The 27,006-nt window shown below is 46.3% G+C and overlaps 1 protein-coding gene across 8 annotated transcripts in view; it reads left to right on the top strand.

Moving 5' to 3' along the window:
- Positions 1 to 27,006, top strand: part of Ablim3 (actin binding LIM protein family member 3) — a 114,702-nt gene that overhangs the window by 66,068 nt on the left and 21,628 nt on the right. For all 8 annotated transcript variants that reach the window (XM_051201135.1, XM_051201134.1, XM_051201141.1 and 5 more), the window contains 5 exons: positions 480 to 606; positions 4,515 to 4,608; positions 10,401 to 10,488; positions 24,007 to 24,065; positions 26,309 to 26,380. In XM_051201135.1, the coding sequence (XP_051057092.1) occupies positions 480 to 606; positions 4,515 to 4,608; positions 10,401 to 10,488; positions 24,007 to 24,065; positions 26,309 to 26,380 (440 nt within the window). The remainder of the gene's footprint in view (positions 1 to 479; positions 607 to 4,514; positions 4,609 to 10,400; positions 10,489 to 24,006; positions 24,066 to 26,308; positions 26,381 to 27,006) is intronic.

The raw sequence follows: 27,006 nt of genomic DNA, 5'->3' as shown, positions 1-27,006 counted from the left end.
CACTTCTAAATGTGTGTCTCTGTGGATTCTAAATCCAGTCAAGTAGACCAAGAAGAGGAACCACCACGTGGTCCTTCCTAAAGAGGAAAAGGAAAGAAGCGGCCTACCTCCAGAAACAGAGCATCCCACATGTTACCATGCAGAGAGCGTGGTCAAATTCCATTGTCTAGATGGGGGCTGCGATGGTGCATGCTCAAACTCCTAGGTGGTGCAATATGTCAGGGAAAATGAGCTTGGATGAAGAGTGGTTATGGTGAACAGCAGGGGAGCTCGTTCCTTACCCCTCACTCCATGGTCCTTTGCCTATAGGCCAGAGTTCTGGCAACCTTTCCTCTTGCCTGGTAAGGTCCCTGGAAACTGGCAGCACCAGAGTGACCACCTATGGGGAAAAGTGGCATCTAGGATAGGTTCTCTTGGCATGGGATGACAGCAGGAAGTTAAAGGGATCCAAGATGTTCTACTTACTTTTGTCTTTTCAGACTGTGCTGGGTGCAAAGAGGAGATTAAACATGGCCAGTCACTCCTGGCACTGGACAAGCAGTGGCACGTCAGCTGTTTCAAATGCCAGACCTGCAGTGTCATCCTCACAGGGGAGTACATTAGCAAGTGAGTGTCTCTCCCTCTCCCAGCCTGGGCTTCCTGGGCCTCTGCATCCTACGAGTCTTGTCCCACTGTCCTCTCCAGAATCTCTAGCATCACCCTTCATCACATCCATTGGAAGTCACACAAGTCACAATGGCCATCCTCCCAGCCTCTTTCTACCTTCAGGCCTACCCATGTTGTGTTCATCTCCCATGATGCACTAGTGGTCTTCTCCTATGGCTCCTTCCCTTCCTTCCATATGCCTCCAACTCAGAAATGGCTTCACACAATCACTCCCACCTCCGATCCACCGTTACTATCCTCAGGCTGCTCTATTTCTTACACAGGCTACCAGCATTTATAATTACATATCATAGTACGTATGTCTTAATAATGTGTATGTTTTCAATGTTTTACCATTTACTAAACTTTTACTGTGCACGAAGAACTAACAAACAGCTTTGGATGGACTATGACATTAGACCTCCAATGGTCAGGTGTGGCACACACTTTTAATCCCAGCACTAAGAGGCAGAGGCAGGTGGGTCTCTGTGAGTTCAGGGCCAGACTGAGCTACATAACAAGTTCCAGGTCAGCCAGAACTATAATAACGTGACCCTATCTGTCTCAAAATTGAAAACAAAGCAGAAATAACAAAACAGAAATACCTCTCATGGTGCAGATACTCAAAGGAGAAAGCAACTCGCACAGTGACAGTTTTGCTCTCTGACCCTCCCTGGGCAGGGACTTTGATTTAGTTATAGCTATATCCCTTGCATTTAACACAATGCATGAAGTAGATACAGTTATTGCATGGCTTTAATAGAGACAAGAGGAGATGGTAGATAAGTAAAACTATCAGGCAAGAGGACTCAACCCCAGGGACTTACACACAGCAGCTTTGGACAAGTTCTCTTCAGGCTTCAGCACTAGTGACCACGTACACATATTAACATCCCCAAAGGCAACTGTGAACAATGACCCTTAGCACTGTGACACTTTCTGATCCTGGATACTTCCTCTGCCCCACAACTGGCCCAAATCCAGGGCATGTGAGCTTGTAGAGCTACCGTCCACATGGTGTTTGCTGTGGAAACACATTCAATAAGGGAGACAAGCTGTGGACAGAAGAATTGTGACCCCAAGGGTTTGTGGAAAGAGCCTGTGAGTTATGAGTGTCACTCATGAGCGACTGAAAGCCCAGTGCAACACACCGAAAGCATACTTGGAGCTGATTGGCTTAGACATGGGAAGGCCACAGTTGATTGGCTCAGACATGGGAAGGCCACAGGTACACTAGCTTCTTAAAGGTGTCTTCAGCACTATAAAGTTGCTCTTCTCCCCTACTCCCTTCTTCTCTCTCCATTCTTCCTTCTCTTACTCTTCTGCTTTCTTCTCTATTAGATTTATCCCCAGGCAGATGAAGTAGCAAAGAAAATCACCAGTGGTGCTTGCGTTTTCAATATCTGTTCAGCGAACCTAGCAAAAAGAGAGGCCTTTCTACAAAGGCTGCCGCAGAAGTCCCATGGCTACCCCTGATTTAGCTGCCTTGCTTCACCAGTCCATTCCTGCTCAAACACTAACCGGGAGGCCCCAACCCAATGGCAGCTTAGAAAGCTGAAGTAGGAAAGGGAGGCCTCCAAAGGAAAAGTCCAGGAAGAGGAAATAGCTGCTGGCCAAACACATCCTATACTGTGTCCAAGGTGGATAGTCAGAGAAAGGAAGGGTCTCTTCTAACTAGCTGCAAGTGGAATCCGGAGTCTGTGAGAGCCTTGTAGAAGGTTTGAGCTAGGACTTGAAAGAATGGGTAAGAGTAAAAATACAAAGACAACCTTGGAGGCAGGATCCTAGCCCATCCAGGGCAGTAGGGTAGGCATGGGTTAAATGCTTCTCTCCTCTTTGGGAACTCAAAAGTATACACAGGTGAAGCAGAGTGCCCGGTTGTAGAGGTGCACTGAAGCACGGTCACTGAAAGCCCTAAATGTCATGTCATTAAGTGTTAGACATTCCTCCCTAAGCATGCTGGGTAAGGAATGTCTGTGGGAAGTCACCAGCCAAGAACCGTTGGTCCTAAACTAGAATTCCTGGGGTAGTAAGGGCTAGCACAGAATCCTGGAGCCCCAACCTAGACCACCTCACTCCCTGGGTGTCTGGAGTCTGGCTCTGGACCCCTCACCTGCTGCAGCAAAGTGGTAGGAGTCAGGAAGTCATTGCAAGATGCTCAAGGCAGAAATCTTTCTGCCTGTGTGACCTTGGCTATGGACTCAACAGCTTTTACTCTGACTTTGCTCATTTGTGAAAACAAGGATAATAAGACAACTCCAGAGCTCTATGTTCCATATCTAATAAGGACACCATAAATGTGCCCTTTCCCATCTGCCTCTGTTTATAATCAGGTATATTCCCAATTCCCTGAGGTGTCCCCAACCCAGGAATCCAAGTGAGGCTATGTTGGCATCTTTGCCCAGATGACAATCTTATTTTCTTTGCACGGTCACACACACAGAATAAGAACTTGCTTAAAGGTCAGAGAAGTTGAAAGAGTCAGGGAGATTTCCTGGGCTCGCACACAAGTGCTGTTTTAACTTCAGATAATGCTAACACCTCACTCCCACATTAAGAAATAGCCGGCTTGCTCTTTAGGCCTCTCTGTGTCTGAGCCATGTAACCTTACACCAGAAAGTGGGGCCACAGTCTCCTTGACGACTCTCACAGCCACTGTGGTGATTACTACCCTTCCTGAGTAGGCAGTGAGCCAGACACCAACTAAACCCTAGCATACAATGAGCCCATCTCCTTCCATCCTCATGAAAATGTGGGGAGAAGCCAGAGCACCTGGGTTTGAGCCTCAAGTGTAAGCAGGTCCTGGGTGACCTGGGAAAGTTACTTACCTATTCCATGCATGGGCTTGCTCATTTCCCAGGGTGACCTGGGAAAGTTACTTACCTATTCCATGCACTGGGAAATTAATAGTGCCTACCTCCCTGGGCTGCCATAACCAGCAAATGAAGTGATCCATGGGCATCATTATCAAAGCAAGAAATGCCAGCTATTAGCAAGAGAGAACAGTATAATAAACCATAGCAGGGATGGGGAGATAACTCAGTGGATAGATACTTACCACACAGGACTGGCACCTGAGTTCAATCTGAAGGCTGATCCCCAGAACTCATGTAAAAGTGGAAAGAGAGGCCCAACTCCACAGTTACCCTGTGACATCCGCATGCCTACTATGGGTTCATACACACACACACACACACACACACATACACACACACAAATATGCACACACATACATATATGTACACACGTGCACACACAGACTGATAATAACAATAAATAAATAATTCAGAAGAATAACCCCTGGCAATCTGACCGCTGTTCACTGAGTCCAAGCACTGGAGAGACTCAGCGTATAAACAGCGCTCATGGGAAACTTCTTGTCAGGTACTGGTCCATCAGCTCAGTTATGTATAAAATTGTTGGTTAAGGGAGGAACTCTTAAGGATCTGTAAGAAACTGGAAGGGAAACCAAGGTGGGCTAGAAGGAAAGGGAAGACATTTTCCTTGTGCTTTGAGAATGCTGAACCATGTGCAAGTATTATATTTTCCACAGGAAACAAAAGGTGTCTTAAGTTGTATCTTAAATGATTTTTCAAAAGAGACCTTAGGGGAAAGGGAAGCAGGCGGGTCTGGATAACTCATGGGAAAGGGGAAGGGAAAAAAAGGAAAGATACCCAAAATGACAGCCCAGATCAATGGCTCCATCGGTGCCTAGGGACCTCGCCAAATGCAGATTCCCACGGATTCTCTTTACCTGTAGATCGAGGGGCAGTTTAATTTTGAAAAGCATTCCCAAGCTCCTAGTCTTGACCAAGGACACCCTCCCCACTCTATTAACTTCCTCCTCCTATGTGGACTTCCTCTTGCAGGGATGGTGTTCCATACTGCGAGTCTGACTACCACGCCCAGTTTGGCATCAAATGTGAGACATGTGATCGGTACATCAGCGGCAGGGTCTTGGAGGTGAGTGAGGCTGAGTACCCTAGTGTGAGCAGGACGGTCTGCTACTCCAAAAAGTCATCACTGAAGAAGAGAAAGTCACCCTGTGCCCTTTCTCCCATTGCTTCAATCTCCCAGAGTTACCTTACTGCATGGCCCTGACCAGATAACCTTGCCAAGATCTGAGCACCCCAAAAATAGAATGTGAACAAAATAATTCTTGGTTCAAAGACTGCTGTGCTGGGAAAATCAGTTGCTCCTTTGGATTCAGACTCCAGAAGCTTTCTGAGGAGTAACCATTAGGATTTTCCTCCTGGCTCCTGGCTTTGGTGATGTGCTAATGTAAGAACCAGCTTTGTCTAGCAGCTTGCTCTGTAAGCCCTTCCTTGGCTGGTCCATCACCATGGCAACAGCTCTCCCCAGCCTCTGAGGCACAGCTCTCTCTCTCTCTCTGCCAGTGACAGACAACCCACAGCCCCTTGCTGAGTCCTTGGCCTTCCTAGCCTTTCTTTCCACACCCTGTGGGGCTAGATGCTACCTGCCCATACTTTGGGCCATCTACCTTGAAGAGCTCAGGAAAAATAATACCATATGGATAGGGACAATTGAGTTATGACATCTTTCTACTGCTAATTCATACTCCTGTTTGAGGTGATGATCTTTGCGTCTGTCGACCTCAGATTTGCATCTGACAGTGGCTAAGGAATGGCAGGCTAGTTTAGCTACTGTAGGCAGAATTATTTGTGCTGCCATTTCCTTGGGGTTACCATGAGGACTAAGTTAAAAAATATTCAACAGTCACATGTAGGCTCAGCAGGCGAGCATAGCAATCAGGACAGGCCTGTGTGAGGGGAGGGTACTGAAGCAGAGACCTGAGGATGATGTGTTCAGTGTATGAAAAGCTAGGGCACAGAACAGGGAGAAAGGCCAACATGACCTTGAAAATTGAGGGTGGGGATGCAGAGTGTGTCACAGAGTGCCTATTCCTTGCTTAAGATCTTTGGTTTTATGGTAAGTATAGGGGAAATCCTTTGGAGTAGCATGATAAGATTGCATGTTTTTTAAAACTGCACTGGATGTGATATGGGAAATTAACTGTAGGGCAACAGAAACAATCAGATAAACAGATGGAGTGAGTTACTAAATAATTAAGCATCTCCAAGGACCAGTGAAGAGTGCCAAGCAGAGGGAAAGGAAAGCACACAGGCCCAGGTTTCCAAAGGTGTGGGGTACAAGAATAAAGAGTCTATGTATGATTCACTGGGCACTGGGGAGTTGTGGAGAGACTGAGCAGGAATGACCTGGCAAGAGCTTCACCTCAGAGAAGGTAGCAGGAGGAATCTAGGAGAGAAGTCATCAGGGAGCCTCTGCGTACCAAGGGCAACCACCTTTGTCTCCAGCTTCATGAAAATAGAAATTCAATAGCTCAGACACTGTGGGACAACTTGAGAATTTGGGAACTGAGGAAGAAGAAGCCAAAGTTGTACCAGAGTGTTGAGTCTGGGTGACAAAAAGCTGATTATGGCATCTGTGGAACTGGAGTTAGAAGAGAAGCCAGGTGACCCAGGCAGAATCCTGGAGAGCATCTGAGATGGGTTGTGATTGAAATCCCAGGAAGGTTTCAAGAGGACACACAGGAACATATATCAAAGCCTAGACCTGGAGAAGCCTAACCCTTAGTAATGAGTAATGGTACAGTGAGAATAGGCAGATTTTCCAAGACAGAGGGGAGAGATGGACAGAATGCAAACGGGCTAGCACCAGCTGTGAGAAGTGGTTGCCTGCAAGTGGCACAAAGAGGTAAGAATTGTTACCAGAAGAAGAGAAATAATTGAGGATATAGGAGGAGGGTTACAGAGATGGCTCAGGTGGTAAAGTGTTTGCCGTTGAAACGCGAGGATGTGAGTTGAGTTTGATCCGCAGAGCATGTAGCAAAAAAGTCAGGTGCAAACAGTTGGTACTTGCAATCCCAGCGCTGGAGAAGCAAGGACAGGCAGGTCCCCAGTGTTCACTGCTCAACCAGCCAAGGCTACTTGGTAAGTTTCAAGCCAGTGAGAGACCCTGTCTCCAAAATCAAGGTGAAGGGGTTGGTGAGATGGCTCAGGTTAAGAGCATTAGCTGCACGCACTTCCAGAGGATCCAGGTTCAATTCCCAGCACCCATATGGTGACTCCTGGGGATCTAGTGCCTTCTTCTGGCCTCTGTGGACACAAGGCATGAAAATGATGCACAGACATACATGAAGGCAAAGTAGTCATACACATAAAAATAGTTTTAAATGGACAGCTCTTGGGGGGATGATAGCTAAGACCTCCACAAGCATACCCACACATGAACCTGCACACATATGTAGACCTGTATGTGCATGTACACACAGGATATGATAAGAAAACTGAAAACAATGTAAAAGATAGAGCTTCAGGAAACATGGCAGGTCAATTGGAATGTTGGTCAAAATGTAGCAAAGTTAAGGGATAAGGGTGCTGGGAAAGACTGGTGCATGTGGGGAAATTTTACCTTATATAGGAATATTGGTCAAATGTAGCAAAGTTAAGGGAGAGGGGGGCTGGGAAAGGCTGGTGCCTTCGGTGAAATTTGCCTTAAATAGGAATTGCTGACTGCTTCTGCGTAAATGATGGAGAAGCATCCAGCAAGTTGTAGAGCCAGTGGAGCAGAGGCCTCCAAAGCTGGATTTTCTTTCAAGAGAAGGGATCTTGATGCACACTAGGCTGCGACTGGCAAGGTTTTCTAGTGGCTGCTTTTTCTCAAGCAATGCTATTGTTTCCCAATGTGGCCGTCTCTCCCTTCAAGACAGCTGTGACTGGGTTCCCGTAGAGCCTATTTGTACCAGCTCCTTCAGCATATGAGACTGACTGACATTTCTACTTTGAGCTGGGAAAGTCATTTAGCAGTCAGATATCCCAGATGAAAAAAAGGGAGACCCGAGACAAGTGATGCCTTCCCAAGGTCAGCAGCAGAGATGGAATCTGGAACTGCAGCCTTCTGGATCCCACAGTAGTGCCTACGGCTCTCAGATTCTCATGGGTCGGGAGAAGAAAAAGAAAAATCATGGATTTGAATTCTAATTTTATCATGTCTAGCCAAGAAACCTTAAGCAAGTTACTTCCAGGGCAGTCTTTGTCAATAGTGAAGACTGTCATTTCATTCCTAATGGATATGCTAAGCAGGACTTTGTTTAGTTGGAAGGCAGAGGCTACACTCAAATCACAGGGGCTGAAAAGGAAATGTATCCATTCCCATAATAAGAGTGTGGGCATCGTTCTGAATTTTGACACAGCTGGAGAATGAGGCTGATTGAGATCACTTGAATCTTTGAGCATCTTGGCTCCACATTCTTCTGCTTTGCCTTTATTCTGAAAAAGATTCTGCTTTGGGGTTGGGTTATTGAACACCAGTTGCTCGGGTTTATATCCTATCAGCCACATCCATGATGGATAATAAACTGTTCCTTCTTAATTATTCAGCAAACATCTGGGGGGGGGGGCTCTCTGGATAACTTCAGGCCCATCCATGAACCCACTGTGCCATAGAGTTGGAATCAGCTTCTTGGTGGGGCTAACACAATAAAACCATATGGCCTGATAGCAGGTGGTCCAGCTGAACAAAAGCTTAATGCTATTTCTGAAAGATGGGCAAGGATGCTGGCTAGGCAGTTGCCCATTATAGGACCAGCACATTTCCAGTATCCTGAAGACACTTAAAACTGTTTCTTGTCTTCTTGTCCCAACATTCCCGTTCTAAGGCCATAGCATGATTCCTTCTCCTGGGATAGAACTCAGTATGCTGAGCGTCAATCCCATCCTTCCTATGCCCTCAGCAAAATAAACCATAGCCTGCTCTTGCTCTGCCTCCAACCATTGCTGCCATCCTCAGTGCTCGCTAACACGGCCTCCTTTCGGGTACCAACTCTCTGCTACCTTTCTTCACTTCAGTTTATTAATGAGTGAAATGGCCCCCTGCATCTCTCTGCCTCGGTTCCCTTATGCTGGGTGAACCTGGCAGTCTCCCTTCTCCCCCATTGTTTTCTAAGCCATCCAGGACCAAGGTTGCTAGAGGAGAGTGCCGTCTCTTTCATCGGGGGCAGGGTGGCAGGTATGACATTTAAGAAGATGTATACTTCAGTATTGCAGAACCACTGTTGCTATGATGGGGGTGGGGTGGGAATCAGGACCAAAAAAGGCCCTGTAATTGAAATGGTAAGGAGACACAGTAGGAAGAGGCTACTAATTAAGCTGATTATCCTTGTCATGGTACAGGAGAATCAGTCCCACAACTTCCTTGCTTGGAAAAAACAGCAGCCTCTTCCTAAAGTTTGAACACAGCGTACTAGGTTGACAACTAGGACATTTTCTCACTGGCGGAGCCACATAAACAACCAAGAATGGAGAAAGGGGACACTGAAGATTCTTTTGCTGTTGTGGGAAACTACCCTTTTCACATTCTTGCTGATTCCAAGAACCCCACCCCTAAGATTGTTTGGAAACAAGATTTCTTTACACAGTTGTGATTTTGGAACTAATGTCAGACCAAGTAATGGCTTAGAGAAGGGAGTTTCATGACCCCAACAGTCATCCATGTACCTCATCCCTCCCCTAAAAATACCTGCACTGATAAGGAAAAAATTCATTCAAAACAGGCTTTACTTTCCATCCCAGACTCTGTGCGACTCCTCCCATTGGCAAATTCTAGGTCTGTCACCAAAGGCCCTTTACACATCACTGGGTCTTCTGAGATGGGGTTCTAGTATCTAATGCCGAAGCGAGGGGAGGGGAGAGGGAGGGGCTGACACTGCTACCAGTTTCCAGGGAGATCTTCAAACACAGCTTCCTCAAAAACCACCACCACCCCTATCCCAGCTAGAATAGCCAGGCTCAGGTCGAGAGATACAAGTGCAGCCATCTAGCCCAGGCATTAGGAGCTCCCAGGCAGGCCCTGTTTTTCACATAATGTAATTTATAGACTGAGTCTACTTTAAAAAAAAAAAATCAGTCCCTCTTAAGCTATTCTCATAATTCTTGCCATGTTTGTAAACTTCATGCACTCAGCCTTACCTAACACTTTAATCTGTCTTTAACTTAACTCACTTAACAGACAACTGGTACAACATAATGGGAAAACAGAGCTATTTGCCAATTGAAGACAACCCAAAATGAGTATCATTCTAGCCAAATTTTCTTGTTTGTGAAGACTCTAAGCCTCGTGCTTGTTCTCATTCTTAGATGAGTGTGTTTTAAATAATGCTTGATGCATGGTACTGAACTGGTATGTTTCTCTCTCTCTCTCCCTCTCTCTCTCCCTCCCTCTCTCTCTCTCTCTCTCTCTCTCTCTCTCTCTCTCTCTCTCTCTCTCTCTCTCTCTCTGTGTGTGTGTGTGTGTGTGTGTCCCTCCCTTCTCTTTCATTATCCTGGGACAGTGTTATGAAATCTTGTGTTCATATCATGGGACTTACAGTGACCTTCATTATCACTAGTGTTGGGGCCCCCCACACATGCTGGCAGTCCTCAAAGCAACATTTCCGTGTGAGCAATGAGGGGATGGGGAGTAGTGGCCTCTGATTGCCATGTACATGTCCAGGGAAATCCCCTGAGCTTCCACCAGGACCCATGAAGGAATCACCAAGCTATCTGGGTAGACTCTCATGGCTGTGGATGCCTCTGGGCAGCCTCCCAGCCAACCACAGGGCCGTGGAGAGAGACACCAAAACCACCAGCATACGCAGGAAGTGTTCCCCCACCATCCCCTACTGGACAGTAGCCTCCATTCTGATATTCTGCTCCGTATCCTGATTTCCACAGGCAGGAGGGAAACACTACCATCCCACCTGTGCCAGATGTGTACGCTGCCACCAGATGTTCACTGAAGGGGAGGAGATGTATCTCACAGGTAAGCGAATCTGGCCCTCAAAGGCATTCTGATAGGCTCATGGCTGGAAAAGAGATAATCTCCTTCCATTTCAATGTTACCATTGCTGCTGGCTGGTCTTCAAGATTGCGATTAATTTTCTCCTCTCTGGGTGGATGGGGAAAGGTGCGGGAGTGACTAATATGAAGTGACATGTAATCTGCCTTCCATCCCTGTGTGCCTGCACCGGCTGCTCCACTGGCCTGCTTCCCTGGCAATACTCTCAGCAAATTCCTCTGGCTCCACCTGGGGATGGGAGGGTGAGCTGTACAAGGCCAAGGGGTCAGAGAACCTCAGGGAGATGCCCAGGCTACTGAGTTCACACAGTTTCTTCTTGTCCTGATCCATCCCGTTGCAACTCCCCATATCTCAGAGCACCATAGTAGGCTATTGTCAGGGCTCCCAGGGTGAAAGCCACAGGGGCTTCCCCCCTCCCAGAGCTAGCCCTTCTGTCCCAAGACTCCTGCCTTGGCCACCCAGTTATCTCCAGATTTTACTCATCCCTCTGTGCTTGGTCCAGCCCCGCATCCTAGTACATCATGGCACTTTTAGCTCTGCTCTTCTTAAAGGCCTTTCCAGGCCTCTCCAACCCCACTGGCACCAAACCTTGTTTCTAGACTTGAACAAATCCACCACCAAATCAACTTCACAATAGCAGTTACTTCTAGGGCCCCTAACATGTGAAAGCTCTGCCTCATCACAACCCTACAGCCCAAGGCAGGAACTAGGTATTACACAATACTCACATGAATGGCTGACTGTCAGCCATGACAAATGATGTTAAGGGGGAAGGTATGGTGGGGGCATGCCAGGGAAGGTCCCTACAGGAGGGCCGAGAGCGCAGCTCCTGGTGAGTGACTGATAACTGGTTATGCTTATTCTCTTTATATCACTGTCACCGATGAACCTGACAAGAAGAACTTAAAGGGAGAAGAGCCTCCTTTTTGTTGAAGGGTTTTCAGTCCATCATGGCAAGGACCTTGTGATATATCCTGTTTATATCATGGTGAACAAGGAAGCAGGGAGAAAGCAAGGCCCGAACCAGGGCTCAGGCTACAACTTTCAAAGGCCCACTTGTAGTGACCTCCTTCTGTCAGCCTCCTCAAGGCACCTTGGCCTCCCATGGCACTCAGCTGAGAAACAGGCATCCCCAGTATGAGCCTATGGTAGACATTTAAGATTCAAAGCATAAGAGCTGATACCTTGGTCTGTTTAGGCTGTAAAACAAACTAACATAGATGGTGGCTCATACATGATAGAAATGTATTGCTCAGAGTTCTGGAGGCTGGCAAGTCCAAGATCAAGGTGCCTACAGATTTAGTGTCTGCTGATGGCCTATTTTCACGCCAACCCTACCTTCTTGCTGTATCCTGACATGCTGGAAAGGACAAGGTGGTCCGTGGAGATCTATTCCATAAGGGTATTGATCTCAATCATGGAAAGTCTGCTCTCATGATGCAGACCCCTCCTCATAATAATGTTACATGAGAGGAGCTGGTACTGTGGGGCCAGTGGAGGGCTGAGAGGCAGGGAGGAGATCAACAACTCTTAGATAAACCAAGGGGGACCAAGTACAAGCAAAGTGCAAGAGGCTGTGGGGACTCAGAGAGGAAGAGATTAGACTGTGACACTGGGAATATCTAGGGTGCTGGCTGAGTCACTATGATTAGCCTCGCCAAGAATGCTCTTGGTGAGGAGTGAGAGTCCTTCAGGGTTTCTCCAGAAAATATCCCTGAGTCCAGAGGCCAGTTACAGGGAGTGGGTCTTCTTAGGAATTTTGTCCTCACCACAGATGCCCAAAGCCAGGAAGTCCCTCAAGCTGTCCTTTGCCTTCTGTTCCTACAGCAATTACTGAACCTCAGCACTGTTGAGATCTGAGGCTAGACAATTCTTCGGTGTGAGTAGGATATTTAGTAGCATCCCTGGTCTACACCCTGAAAGTGCCGATAATGTGCATTCACCATTGTGACAACCAAAAATGTCTCAGACATTGCCTGATATCCTAGTATATAGGGAAGAGGGCAAAATCATCCTCAGCTGAGACCTGCTGGCCCAGAGCTAGGGAGCACTGGGCAGGGGTTTCTGTGTGAAACTAAATGAAGAGGCCATTTCAAACACTCTGGGACCCTGCAACAGCTCCCTTGAACATGCCGTTACTTGGGAGCTAGAGGGGAAGGGTGTTGCTTGAAGCCCTAAAACTACAGACCTGGCTGTATAGATGAGAGAGAGAACACACTTAGAGAAAGGCAGATGCCTTTGTGAACCAGTGTACAGGCCAACAAGAACTTGGCCTGAGATTCCCTCCAGGCTCTCCCCACTTCCCCCACAGGACTTAGAACCTGACTAATATTCAGGTCTGATACTTGTGGCTCCCCCTGAGCACCAACACCCTCCACGATCCCAAGTGGTTCCTGCTTCAGGTCCCTGAATTACCAGTCTTAGTAAGCCAGGCATCACAAGGATGTGAAGTTTGCACTTGGGTTGAAAAAAAATCTGCTGTGAAGCATTCCTTTCATTTGTTCAACCTCCTGGCGTTGAACCTGCAATCATACTCACATCCCCATCTGTGCACTTCTGAGCCAGCACTCAGCATCTTTACCTTCCTGCTTAACTTCAAATCCTCACCTTTCCCCTTCGGCACTTTGGCCTAGACTGCTTCAGACTGGATTGCCAGGCACTATTGCTTACTAACTGGTTTACTTTAGACAAACATCTTACCTCTCTGGACCTTGATTGTCTAACCTGTCTGATAACTTCAAGATGCCCCTGTAAGAAACAAGTCTAGTAAATCCCTGATCAGAGAAAGTCCTCTCTTTGTTCACTTAGCATCTGTATCTACTGAGACCTAGCATGTGTTTGGTAGTGTTCTAATAGCTGGGGAGACAGGAAGGAGCAGCAGAGGCAAAGGCCCTGCCCTCAGGGAGTTCCCAGCCATAAGTTAGGAACTTTAATGACCCAGCTTCCCACAGATGCTGAAGGAGTTAAGCAATGGAGTCAAGCCAACAGCTCTGTGATTGGGAGAGAAAGTACACTGTAGAACTTAAGGCATAAATGCCTCCAGGAGGTGGGAGATATTCTTGGTAGTGAAGAAGAGTTGTCACCTTCTCATTAATTATCCCCATCTCTACCCTTCTGGCTCGTGGGAGAGTGGGAGTAATTGCAGAGTACGAGGGGCCTCAGGGGTTGCTGAGTGATCTGGAATGAGGGGGCTTGGGCCATGGGTGCTAGAGTCATAATGATTCTGATTTGGGTGTCATGTGTGGGCGGCAGCCACCAGAAGTTTCAGTTACCACTGGGAGCTGAGCCTAGAATACACTCACAGAGTAGTAACACCACAAGTCAAGAAATGGCAGCACCGGAGTGGAATGAGTGAGCCGAGTTGAGTCCTGAGTTCAAGTGTCAGCACTTCCATTGAGGGGTTGTGATCTTGAGGAGTGACTCCCTCCTCTGGCTCTCTTCCTTCCCTTGTCAAGTGAGGCTTGTGTCAATCTCTCATTGATCCGTTCCAATGAAGGTCACACCACTCAAAGCTGTCTATTGCAAGCCAAGCACTGTGCTTGGAGACAAAGGCAGGCATGCTTGGTGGAGTTTATTGTCAGAAACGGAGAGGGAGGCATTAATCAAATAGAAGCAACAATACCAATAACAAAGTAGGGAAGTGCTCTGAGGAGCAGATCTAGGGACAGTGGGGACGGATCAGAAGACCAGGAGGCCAGGGAGCATGGGTAATGGGGTGGGGGTGATGAAGAGGAGAGGAAAGTTGTGGAGGCAGTGAGGGTAGCAGGTGAAAAGTCCCCAGACATGGTGCAGAAAGAACAGACATACACCCCAGGAACACTAGAGGACAGAAAGAATGTGAAGGTGCCAGAGCCCTTAGAGTGGGGTGTGGAGGTGGGTGGGCCAGAGACACAGAGTATTAGGGTCCTCATTATAGACTCAGTTTCCCGCTCTGCAGCAGGACAGGCTGCTTCTGGTAGATGATTGCCAAAGGAGTATCTTTGGCTTGCTACTTTGTGTTTTAGTCACTGTGTGATAGCTTTCTGATGGACTCTACTTGGGAGATGTCTGATGTCTGTCTGGGGGGACTTCTGGGGCCCCAGGAGACTACAGCAAGTTTCCTTTTCTTTGTCTTAAGCTCTGCTATGCACTCTGTCTTTCAACTGTTTCTGTAAAGAGGCCAGACTTCTAATCTGTTATCCAAACCCTTCATTTGGGCTTCCCCAGGAAATTAGGTCACTGCTTTTAGTGTAGCAAAATAAAGCTGAAACACTGCAGGTTCAGGACAGAACTTACACTGGAGTCACAAAGACCCAAGTCTACAGACAAGGGTGCTGGGCTGGGCTCTAAACGTGGCGCACATGCTCCTCCTCCTCCTCCTAAATATGCCTCCATCTAGGAAGGCAGGCTTCGGTCTTTATCCAGCCTTCTAGCTGCACCATGTGCCACTCCCCTCCCCACTGCCACATCAGAGACAGTTAGCACTGGAACGCATAAGGTTATCTCTTATCATTTGCATATTTATTTGAAGAATGCATTTTGAAATACTAGGACAGACCCTACACTGCTTTGGGGTTTTTTTTTTTATTTGTTTGTTTGTTTGTTTTGTTTGTTTTTCAAGACAGGGTTTCTCTGTGTTACAACCCTGGTTGTCCTAGAACTTGCTGTGTAGACCAGGCTGGCCTCAAACTCACAGAGGGCCATCTGCCTCTGCCTCTGGAGTACTGGGATTAAAGGCATGGTCCACCATGCCCGGCTTGTCCCTACACTGCTAATAGAAGTATTGTAGTAAACTATGGGTCCTGCCAGTGTTAAACATGAGAAACATAGTGATCATCACAGTCTACTCACTGTTTCAGCATCTGTGCTGTCAAGTATGGTACTGAGTCTCCAGTGCTCCTCATTGCATCCATTGAAGGGGAGATGGCAACGGCAATCTGTGAGAAGGGAAAGTTTGGGGATAATGGAAATGCATTGAAAGGCTTCTGACTTATTCTAACCAGGTGATCCAAAAACTTTACCTACCTTGTCATTTTCAGAAGGCCTTGGGCTTAGGGAACTTACAACACTTGGCTAGTCTGTCTACTATGGTTTCTTCAAAGCACTTTGCTTTATCTGTTATCTGTAGTCCTGGTGTTACTACTGTGTGTGTGTGTGTGTGCTAGAAAACAGCCTCCAGTGCTCTAGTGACCTTCCTCAGGCACTGTCCACCCTGGTTTGTTGTTTGTTTTATCAATGGGAAGACGTGTAACTGAGCAACACTCTGTATATGGAGTTCAAAGGACAGTTTTCAGGACATGGTTCTCACCTTGTTGCGGCTGGGCCTCTCTTCTCTGAACTTCACTGTCTACTCCAGGCTAGCAGTGATTCTCTGTCCTCACTTCCAATTTCACCTTAGGAGTCTTGGGATTGCAGATATGTGCACTGCCTGCATCCAGTGTTATGTTTTGTTTTGTTTTGTTTTGTTTTTTTAATATGGATTCCAGGTAATAAAGTCAGGCTATTAGCTTTTCAAGCACTTTTACCTGCTATGCCATCTCTCTAGTACTTACACTGGTTTTTGAGTCAAGGTCTCTCACAGGCCTAGAGCCAGCCAAGTAAGAAAAGGTGACAGCTCCAGAAATCTGCCTTTTCCTGCCTCTCCAGCACTGGGATTATGAGTGTAAACCACCGTGCCTGGATTTTTTCACATGGGTTCTGGGAATCAAACTCGGGCCTTCATGTTTACACAACACACACTTTACCAACCAAGTCATGTCTCCGGACTCTATTACCAAACTCTTAACCAGAGGTTCATAGTTGACCTCTGGATACTGTGAATCTCTTGAAACTGCTTGACAAATTTCACATGTAAAAGTTCCTCTAGAAAGAAGTCTGTGTCTTTCACTTGACTTTGGAGCAATGCCATGATCCAAAAGTAAAATGAAGGGCCTCTTCTCTGTGTTAACACAAACCCCACAGATCCCAGGCTTCCTCTGAGAGTTATGCCAAGCCTTCTCTGCAGAGATGAGGCTATTTCAGACCACTTTTTTTAGTTCAGATGATGCAAGGACCTGGTAGTGGGAGGTAGATCCTGCCACAGCTGAAGGCACAACTGACATTTAGCAAAGGCCTCTTTTTCCTGACAGGTCACTATGACAGGTGCACCAGGCCAGTAGATGTCCCACTGAGGGCCTGCAGTTGTCTCCAATGATGGCATGCCAGCCCACATTCTTGATGCCCAAATCTGCTCCAACCACTTGCTGGGGCACAGTTGCCAAGTGGGTTGCTATCACACATCAAGGTTATCACTTTCAACTGGGTCTCTCTAGTTCAGATCGTAGGAGTTATGCTTAAAAACTTTAAAACTTATGTTTCCCCAATCCTGCTATGTAATTTTAGATTTTTCAGACTTCTTATTCTTTTACTAAATTGCTATTTCCTCAAGTCTGCCTGTACTAGGCACATTTCATTTTAAATTGAGTACATTTTAATTTTTGATGAGCTGTCTCTTTCTCTTTTTTTCCTCCAGACTTTAAGGGTTACCTGACATCTTGAATCACAGAAAATATTACAGTGTTGTATCTGAGGCTTGCATGTCCAAAGTCTATTTGCAGCTTGTTCGGATCAGGTCACCACAAACTTAAAGTGATGTGGCCATTTTCTCACCAGTCACATGCCACATCTACTTCACAGCCAATTTGTTCATGTTGCTCAAAATTAGGTCCAGAGCAGCTATTTTCCTGGTTGCTTCTTCTATTTTCTAAGAAACAAAATTGCCTTCGGGGCAAGTCAGTAAAGTGTCAGATACTCAGGTCGGAGTTTGAGGAGAGGTTTTATTAGTCTGGACTTCTCAGGTGGCAGGAACTCAACTCTAGCCACATTAGGGGAAAAGGGAATGATTGATGGGCTGACAGGACTGAGAAGCATCTAGAATCAGCCTCATTGAAGGGCCACTGAGTGTCTCCGGGTCAGTCTTCTCTCTGCATCTTTTTGCATTGGCCTCATGCTCTCCTGCTCCAGACATGGAGCTATGTGATGGGAAGGAGGATGAAGCCAGCCCCTAGCCAGCAGCTGTGCAAAGAGGTGTCCTTCTCATCTGAGCTCAGCAGGGGAGTCCCAGAGAGGTTCTGATGACCTCACTTGGGCAAATGCCAGGCCCACAGCAGCCTGGAAAGATAAAGGTGAACAAACAGCTAAGACATCTTAGTTCCTGGGACCTTGGCTTCACCACCGTACAGGTCTGCTGTGAGGATCAACTACAGGATGTGGGCTCAGGGCACAGCCAGGTACTGCTAGCTCTGCCAGTCAGAGCTCAAGACAAACCCATGGGGGGTGGCTGTACTCTAGGGTGACAAACATTTATCAGTGCTGGGCTGTGTCAATATTACCATCATAACATTAAGAACACATTAAGAGGACAAGGAGATGACTCAGTGGATATGAGCACTTATGCAAGCATGAGGAACTGAGTTTGAATTCCCAGCACCCATGTAAAAAGCCAGACATGAGTGTGTGTGCCCGTAACCCCAGCATAAGGGAGTGAAGACAGGCAGACCCCCAGAGCTCACTGCCAATCTAGCTGAAACAGTAAGAGATGCTATCTGTCTCAAGGGAATAATGCAGAGAAGATAAAAGATAGCCAACATCCTCTTCTGACCTCTACATGTGCACACAAAGGTGTGCATACTCACACACTCACATGCAGCCACACACACAAACATACACATACCACATAACCACAAAAGGGGGGGAGAAAGGAGGCAAAGAAATCATGAATTCAGTGCCACATTGGGCTACATAGCAAGATCCTGTCTAAAAAAATAAAAACAAAATTTTTAGAAAAGACAGACAAAAAGAAAAGTTTGGCTCTGTGTTTTTGCTTGTGTGTATGTATGTGTATGATGGATACACATGGTACATGTGAAGGGCAAAGGAGGGCATTGGGTCCCTTGAAAATAGAATTATAGACTTTCATGAGCCACCATGTGGGAGCTGGGAATCAGATCCTCTGTTAGGGCAACAAGTGTTGCTAACCACTGAGCAATCTCTCCGGCCCCTATTATTGTTGTTTATTATTCTCTGTCTCTCTGTCTGTCTCTATCCCTGTCTCTGTCTCTCTTTGTCTGGTATGTGGGGCATGCATGTGAGTGTGTGTGTGTGTGTGTGTGTGTGTGTGTGTGTGTGTGTGTGTGTGATTAATCCTTACAACAAACCCACAAGGTTGATATTATCAATTCCTACTTTGAGGATGGGAAACAAAGGCACAGAGCAGGACTGAGTTGCTGTGGCCAATGCAAAGCTGCAAACAGCATAACCAGGACTCGAGCCTCATAGGATATCACATTAAATAATGCAGCAAGTGCCTGATGCCTGGGGAAGACCCCCTGACACCCAAGATGATGGCAACAGTGATACCATTATACCCAGCAGAGCCAAGGGAAGAGCTTGTTCATCCCCCTCCCACAGACTGCACTCTCAGAGGAAGAAGTGCCCTGTAGTCTGCAGAAGCAATCCACTTCCTCGGGGGTTATGGGGCAGGGGTTTTCTCTTTTCTTGAGATAAACATTTACATAACATCAAAGTAACCATTTTAAAATATATACATATTGAAGAAGACTTTGATCCATTCACAATGCTGTACAACCATCATCTGTGTACCTCTAGCTCACCCCAAAAGAAATCTCCTTTAAGCAGTTGTCTGCTCGCTCACACCTGCCCCTAAGTGTCTGGTATCCACTAAGGTGCTTTGTGTCTACAGACTTCCTCTTCTACAGTGTATGTCTGCGAGTGTGTGCACATGAGTGGGGATGTCTGAGAAGGCTGATTGCCTGAGGTTGGAGTTAAAGCTATGAACTGCCTGTGTGGGTTCTAGGAACCAAACTTGGGTCCTCAAGAAAAGCAGCAAGTGCTCTTAACCACGGAGCCATCTCTCTGGCTCTGGGTAGGATTATTAATGGAGCAACTCTAAGGTCACTTCTGGTTCATGTCACAGAGGCAGCGCTGCTACTGCTGTGGAGGCAGAATGCCGAGCAGCCTCGCCCTGCTAGGTCGTAAGCCATCTAGTGAAGAAACCTGTTGAGGCAGAATTCCCTGCAGAGTCAGAAACCTGAAACTCAGTCACCTTCATCACCAAGTGAGAAGGGCCATGAGTTAGAAACTGGGAGGATCGTGGCAACCCACAGTGTCTAAAAACATTCTGATTCAAAAGTGTTTACATAGTCCTGACCCAGAACTTCGGACTCACTGGGCATCCTGCAAGACGAGTACACCAGATCCAGCTCTGACATTTTAAAAGAGGCATTGGCAAACTGAATGCCGAAGTCCCACAGAGAGGTGGGTGGGATCCTAGCATCCTGTCAGCCCCAGATGCTGCAGGTCTAGGGTGTGCTTAACTAATCCTGCTGGTTCTGCTGCTCATGAAAGTGGGCCTGAGCCAAGCTGGATTTGAGTCTCTGCCTCTAGTCAGCTGATGGCCCTATAACTACTTCACAATAGGTTTCAGCCACAGAACCTGGAACTGTGGGGGACAGTTTCAGAGAGTGACTTGTTGGACCAGGGGCTTAAGCAAAACATGTCCCGATCTTGTAAGATGGTAGAGCTCTATCTTGGACAATTTGTTTTTCTGTTCCATAGTATTCGTGAAAATTACCTTGGCACACTGTATTGTATTTAATCATCTGGTTCCCGTCTTTAAAATCATAAAGTCACTGGAGAGCTGTTGGCTCTGACTTTCAGCTCTACCTCCAAGAAATTGGTAACAGGGACTCAACATGGGGGCCTAGGAATCTTCACCAGGTTTTTGGACTAGTGCTCCACCCAGGTTACATCTTGACTAGCCACCACCCAGTGAATGCTCTCACACTCAGTCTAGAATTGTAGCTATCAAAATGAAAGGGTAGCTTGCTCTGTTTGCCCAAATCTCCAAGCACTGGCCTAACATCAAATATCTTGCTTCTTTGCTCCTCTGTGTGTGTGTGTGTGTGTGTGTGTGTGTGTGTGTGTGTGTGCACGTGCACGTGCGCACACATGCCCACACGCATGCCCACTCAGTGGGAAGAAAGAGAGAGAGGGGGAGAGAGAGAGAGAGTTCCCACGGTACACATGTCAGGGGACAACTTGTGGGAGCTAGTTCTCTCCAAGTCAATAGGCTTGGTGGCAATTGTCTTTACAGACCGGATCTTGTCATCAGCCCACTTTTCTCTACTCATTCACTCAGTGAGTATTTGTTGAGTCTCTTTGGTCCCTGTGGACACATAGCTAGAAATCTCTCTCTTCATAGATTTGCATTCTCATTGGGATTATTAGACAGGTCAAATGTTTATGTATATGGAGAAACCTACTGGGGGAGAAACAAGAATTCCACAGATTGAGATTGCTGTTTAAAAATCTATCAGTATGATTAACATATGACAAATCCCTTCCACAATGTTGATGCCGAACACTTTCCTATCTGGTGTATAATTGTAAACTTGTGGAGGATGGGAGCTCATTATCAATTGAGCAAGAACATTCAATTCATGAAAGTTAGTTTTCCTTCCCTGAAATTTTTGCCCTAAGTTCTTGTTGCAAATTTAATGAAAGCCTTTTCCCTTGGAAAGCTCTGAATTGCTTCCCAGGGTGAAGACACTGCCTTAGAGACTGATTTGAGTGTCCTTCCTGACCTGATTACCATCCTTCTCTGGGTGCCTTTCACACTATAACTGTAAAAATACCAAGAGAGAATCCAATCAGTCATTCACATAAGCCAGGCACTGTGTTGGGAATTAAAAAAGAGAGAGAGAGAGAGAGAGAGAGAGAGAGAGAGAGAGAGAGAGAGAGAGGAAGGAAGGAAGGAAGGAAGGAAGGAAGGAAGGAAGGAAGGAAGGAAGGAAGAACACTTTGTTCCCTAGTGCCTTACTTAGAGTTACTATTGCTGTGGTGAGACAGTATGACCAAAAGCAACCTGGGGAGGAAAGGGTTTATTTCACAGGTCCGTACAACAATTCATCATCAAAAACAGTGAGGGCAAAACTCAAATGAGTCAGGAACCTGGAGCCAGAAGCTGATACAGAGACCATGGAGGAGTGTTGCTTACTGGCTTGCTCCTCATCACTTGTTCAAACTGCTTATAGAGCCCAGGACCACCCACAATGGGCTGGACTCTCCCACATCAATCACCTATCAAGAAAATGACCTACAGGCTTACCCACAGCCTGACCCCATGGAGGCATTTTTCTCAATTGAGGCTCTCTTCCCAGATGATGCCAGCCTGTGTCAAGTTGACTCAAAACTAGCCAACACACTGGGTGTTTTCTCTCTGTTGATCTTGTGGCAAAGGGCTTAAATTCTCAGAAGACCATAATAATATCACACAAGTCTTCATGAGAAAAAAAAATTACTTTTTCTTATGTTTATCTGAGGTTATTGCTAGCTACCAGCAATCCCCACGCCCTTTTTATTACTTATATGATATCTGATAACTCCTTACCTTTTTCATTTTTAATTGCATCTTCCTCATGTCTTTTGATTCTTTCTCTCTTCCCTGTCAGTTCATATATAAACATGCTTTCTTATATGCAAAGTAAAGCTAATAGCCATTTGTGGCTGATTTTTATTTCAAACTAGAAATATCAATGTCATGGAGTCAGAGAGAGAGACAATTTAGTCTGAACCCACACACACTTCTGTCATTTCCCCCAGCCTGGACGTCTGCCTGCTTCACCTTTCCTATTTGTCTTTCGCTTAATTTCATGACCTCATCAGACCTCCATGTCTATCTCAAGCATTTCCTACAGTGACCTGGAACATATGTTTCCTGCCATAGCCACAGTGGTAAACAACTCCTGGTAGACTCAGAAACAACTCAGAGAGGAACCGGAAATGCTCTCTGTAATTTAAACTCCCAAAAGGAAAAGATCACAACCTACAGCTTGCTTGAGAGCAGACACACCCTGTGATCACTGGCTCAGACCCAGAGTCCCTCTACTGGGCTCTGATAACCACTGCATGTTACTTTAGACAGAACCAAACTCCTCTTGAATAATTAAACACATCCAAGAATACCTGCCTGTGGAGTGCATGGGTGGGGAATGGGATGGGAGGGTGGAGGGGGCATGGGAGGGAGGGAGAGGAGGGTGAGACAGAGGGAGAGGGAACTGGGATCAATATGTAAAATAAGAAAAATAAATAAGAAGAAGAAGAAAAAGGAATACCAGCCAATAAGAAGTGGGGGGTTCTTATCCCACAAAAGACAAAACCAGCGTTAGAGTAAGAACTTTGGAGGGGAAAATAATCTCTAAGACCAAGTGTTATCTCAATGTTTATTCAGAGGAGGAAACTGGGAGCCAGAGAGTGAGGCTCTATTAGGGGCTGAGTAGAGAAAAGAACTTTGGACTACAGATGTGGGGCTGATCCTCTCTTCTCTCCCTCCAGTCTGGTTATTTGATCTCACACCAAACCCCTGTGCCTTCACTGGTATTCTAGTCCTAGGAGCTCCAGGCAACAGCCATCATGGAAAGCATAACCTAGAAACAAAGTCAGACAAACATTTGCCATCTGGGTGCTCAGGAATGGAGCCATTTGCTGGCTACCGAAGGAGTGGCTCCAGAGGGATAATATGTTCCTATTTTTTCCTCTCTAATCCAGGACACCTGTCCCTTCTTTGGGGAATGTGCATTATTCGAGGCTTCGAGGCATGTGACCAACCACCTGTTTTTCATGCCTTTCCAAATTGGCCTCTTAGGTTTGGAGCCAGCCAACTGGACCCCCCACCCATTATAAAATGTTGGTATTAGCAACATTAGTGTACTAAGTTTGAAGGGTCTGGAGTCTCAGAGGATTTACCAGGTCAAGATAATGTTCCCAAGCAGAATAGACTCCATGACACCTCCTCCCCTTAAATGCAATAGCTCTCATAAGTCCTAATTCTCTCTTAAGTCTTTGAAGTGAAAAGAAAGATGAGGTTAACCACGGTTTGTCATTTTCTTTAACCCCCTCTGTCATTCATCCATTCAACAAATATTTATTGGCCACCTGCTATGTGTCACTCACGGCTAGTCGTCTGTTCATCTTTTCACCCTGCAAACCCATGAACTTCCACTAAAGGCAAACTCTCTGCAGATGCTGTGGGAGACAGTCCCACAGATAAAGCTCAATCCTTGCCTAGAAGGTGCCACTTAGGGTGGCAAATTCACAAGCTAAATGGCTTAATACTGTATTGTGAAGAGACCTCAGAGAACCATGGAGCCCAGAGAAGGAAAAAGTCACCTCCAGCTGACAGGTAAGAAAGTTCATGAGGACGCCTTGTGAGCTGAGAGGAATGAGTAAGAATGAGACACCCTGAAAAGGTATATGTGTAGTCAGATTTGCACATCAGTGACTCTCCAAGACAACGGGCAGCTAAGAAAGCCAGGAGACACAAAGGACCCCTCCTGACTGCTGTCTATGTAGGGTATACATGCTGTCAAACTAAGGTGAGGTGTGTACTCTGGTCAGTGGGAGCTTTGAGAGATCTGAGTCTTTGTTATTTTCCTGGCCCCTTAGGTTCTGAGGTTTGGCACCCAATCTGCAAGCAGGCAGCCAGGGCAGAGAAGAAGCTCAAGGTAAGAGACATTGTCTTCCATGCTACCTTTTGCCACAGGTTGGGAAAGCTCTGCTTTAGTACAGAGAATGCCAGCTCCCAAACATGTGTCCATTTCTGCGGGCTCCCTAATGGGAAGAGTTACTTCATGGGGCTGGGGGAGGATTAAGATCTTGTAAATGAAAGAACAATAAAAGACTTTATGCGTGGGAGATTTTTAAGTGTGCCTAGGGTGGGTGAGATTATAACTGTACCAGCCAAGATGGCAGCCAATCTGAGGCACTTACGTCATGGTTTTTCCCTACCCTAAGGTTATTTATTAATAAAGATAGTTACTATCATCTCAGTAATTGATAGTTTGCAGAATGTCTTCATAGCTCTTCTCTGGCTGGATTCCTGCAACCTCCTGAGACAGATGGGGCAAAAAATTGTATCTATACCTTGCCTGTGAGAAAATCAAGTCTAAAGAGAGTCATTTGACAGTAATGATGCAGCCAGGCAGAAACAGACTGTTGTCCCCAGGCACACAGCAGACCAGCTGAGACCCTGGTCCCTCAAAATTGCTGCACTGTGACAAATGCCAGGAAAGCCTGTAAATCTGAATCCCCAGTTGGGGTCACCCAGGCTGCAGGAAGAGGTTGAGTTTCTGGCCTCTTCATGCACAGAGAGAGACTCCTAAGATCTGTGTTAGGGATGGGGGAGCAACAAGCTTTCTAACATGCCTTTATAGTCTTATCCCTGCTGTCAACCTGACCCCTTCCTTGAATGTCTCTTACATTACTTGCCAGAATCTTCTCAACAAAAAAACACAGGTGCACATTTTCTAATCCGCTAACTAACCCTTCTCCTTTGCCATTTCATCCATTTAATGGATGCGGGATTCCTTCCAATCCATATGTGAATCCCCCATGCTGTACTTCCTGAGGCCTGCCCCATTTAAAGTACAAGAAGACCTAGTTGTCGTTTTTCTCAGTTTCCTCTCTGGAGAATTTCCCAAACTTGGGTTCTTCCTAGAACCCAGACACTTTGTGCTGCTTCTGTGTGCTACCTCTTGGTATCAGTACCCTCCACTCCGCTTTTTCTTCCTTTAAAGCAACCCAACTCCTTTTCATTTAACTGACCTTATTCTAAAATGAAATGGGGTTGCTGTGTAGAAAGAAGCAACACTGGCCATAAACAAAATAAATTCAATGATAATGAACTAGTCGTTGAGTATGAGTCTTAAAAATGCTAGCTAGTGTTGCTACCACACTCTTTCATTCAAAGGGGAAATTAAGTGTTGTTGGGACAGCTGTTGACATGTGTTCGCACCAAATCAAGAGTCCTCCTCCAGCTAATCAGGAGGCTTGAAACAAAACACTCCACTTCATCACTCCATGATGTGGTGTCATCAGATGTTTCCATCTTCATTCATGTCCCCAGATCCACCTCCAGTTCTCATTCATTTGGTAAAAGCCGTTCTCTAGCCTCAATTGGAATGCTTGGAGATGGATGGAAACTGAGCAGGCCCAAGGCACGCCCATTTTCCTTTTGCATGTCAGGAATCTGAGATCTCCTAAATCACATGTATTTCCCAGCACTACGAACTGCAACACTCTGAGATGCACAGAGGGCATCATGCTGTTGGGAGCCGGGGCCGGTAATCCGTCATGGCCACCGTGCAGAGGCAGATGTCTTAAGGTTTTTCACTTAAGTTGATGTCAGCTTGCAGAGGATCTACTGCAAGGAGTCATTGAATTGTGTAAGATGTGAGCTTCCGTTTGCTTCTGCGTTGTTTACTAAGCTACCAAGGAATGAATACTAAGCAGTTTTATTCATTTAAAATAAATACATTATTGGCTGAGATAACCCAAAATGAACTTTTATGAACAACTTTCTGTTTAAAATGACAGCTATAGCAGACTTTGTTGACTTCCCAAGGAAGGCCTTACACCCTCTGAGGAGTGGACAGGGGATGGGGAGGGGGATTGGTGAGGGGAGCGGGAGAAGTGGGGGGGGGGCTGGGGTAGGTACATAAAATGAAAAAAACATAAAAAAGATGGCTACAGATAACTAGAAAATAGATTCAGCATGAAGTTCTAGGTCTGTTGGACCCCATTCACACACAGACAAGGTCGAAAGGGGCAGAGAATAGAGAGGAAGGACAGAGAAGCCAGAGTACTTTAATCATACTGCTGAAGTCCCCTAAGAGCTGCATTCTCTACCTGTTTCTCCCTACGAAGCCTGAACTTGCTTCTCATCCCTCTGCCTTCATCTTTCCCACAGCATAGACGGACATCTGAAACTTCCATCTCACCCCCTGGATCTAGCATTGGGTCGCCTAACCGAGTCATCTGCGTATGTATCGCTTCTTAGCAGCTACGGGGCTCTGCTTACCCCTGACCTAGCATGTGAAATGTTTTTAAACCCTTTGGGCAATGCCTGTCTTGTTCCAGGTGACATACCAGATCTTAAGGATACAGAAGGGCGTGGGGAGGACGTGGACTTGTTCTCAGACACAGTCTAGTAAACCAAGAGCCACGGGGACAGTTTAGAGTTAAAGGAACACGAGCAAGGGTAATGACAAAAGAAACCTCCCTGCATTCTAAAATCAATTCCAGGTGCCTCCTTTCCCATTCCTTAACTGAGACCAGACAAGACAGCAGCTAGATGGTCAGAGAGGCGGTAGAGGTGGGAGAACGTTTGTATGTAGGAAGCGGTGTGTGATAACTAGAAGCAGAAGAGAGAAGTGTCAAAATGAAAGAAAAATAAAAAGGAGTTGCAAAGCTAATGGAGACCTTTCTAAACAGCTAAGAGGCCCAAAAACAAAACAGACCCCTTATTTGTGTCTAAGCTCCCATCTTTAGGTCCGTTCACACAGGCAGAAGTGACAAAAATTAAGCTAGACGACCTCAAGGACCCTGTGGTTATGTACTGTATGCTGAGCTTCCTCTCTGTGACAAGTACTGTGCTCTGCCCTGGAG

This window comes from Phodopus roborovskii, unplaced genomic scaffold (genome assembly GCF_943737965.1).
Source record: "Phodopus roborovskii unplaced genomic scaffold, PHOROB, whole genome shotgun sequence".
Classification (NCBI taxonomy): domain Eukaryota; kingdom Metazoa; phylum Chordata; class Mammalia; order Rodentia; family Cricetidae; genus Phodopus; species Phodopus roborovskii.
Note: the sequence above shows the minus strand (reverse complement) of the source record. Positions and strands in the feature narration are given on the sequence as shown.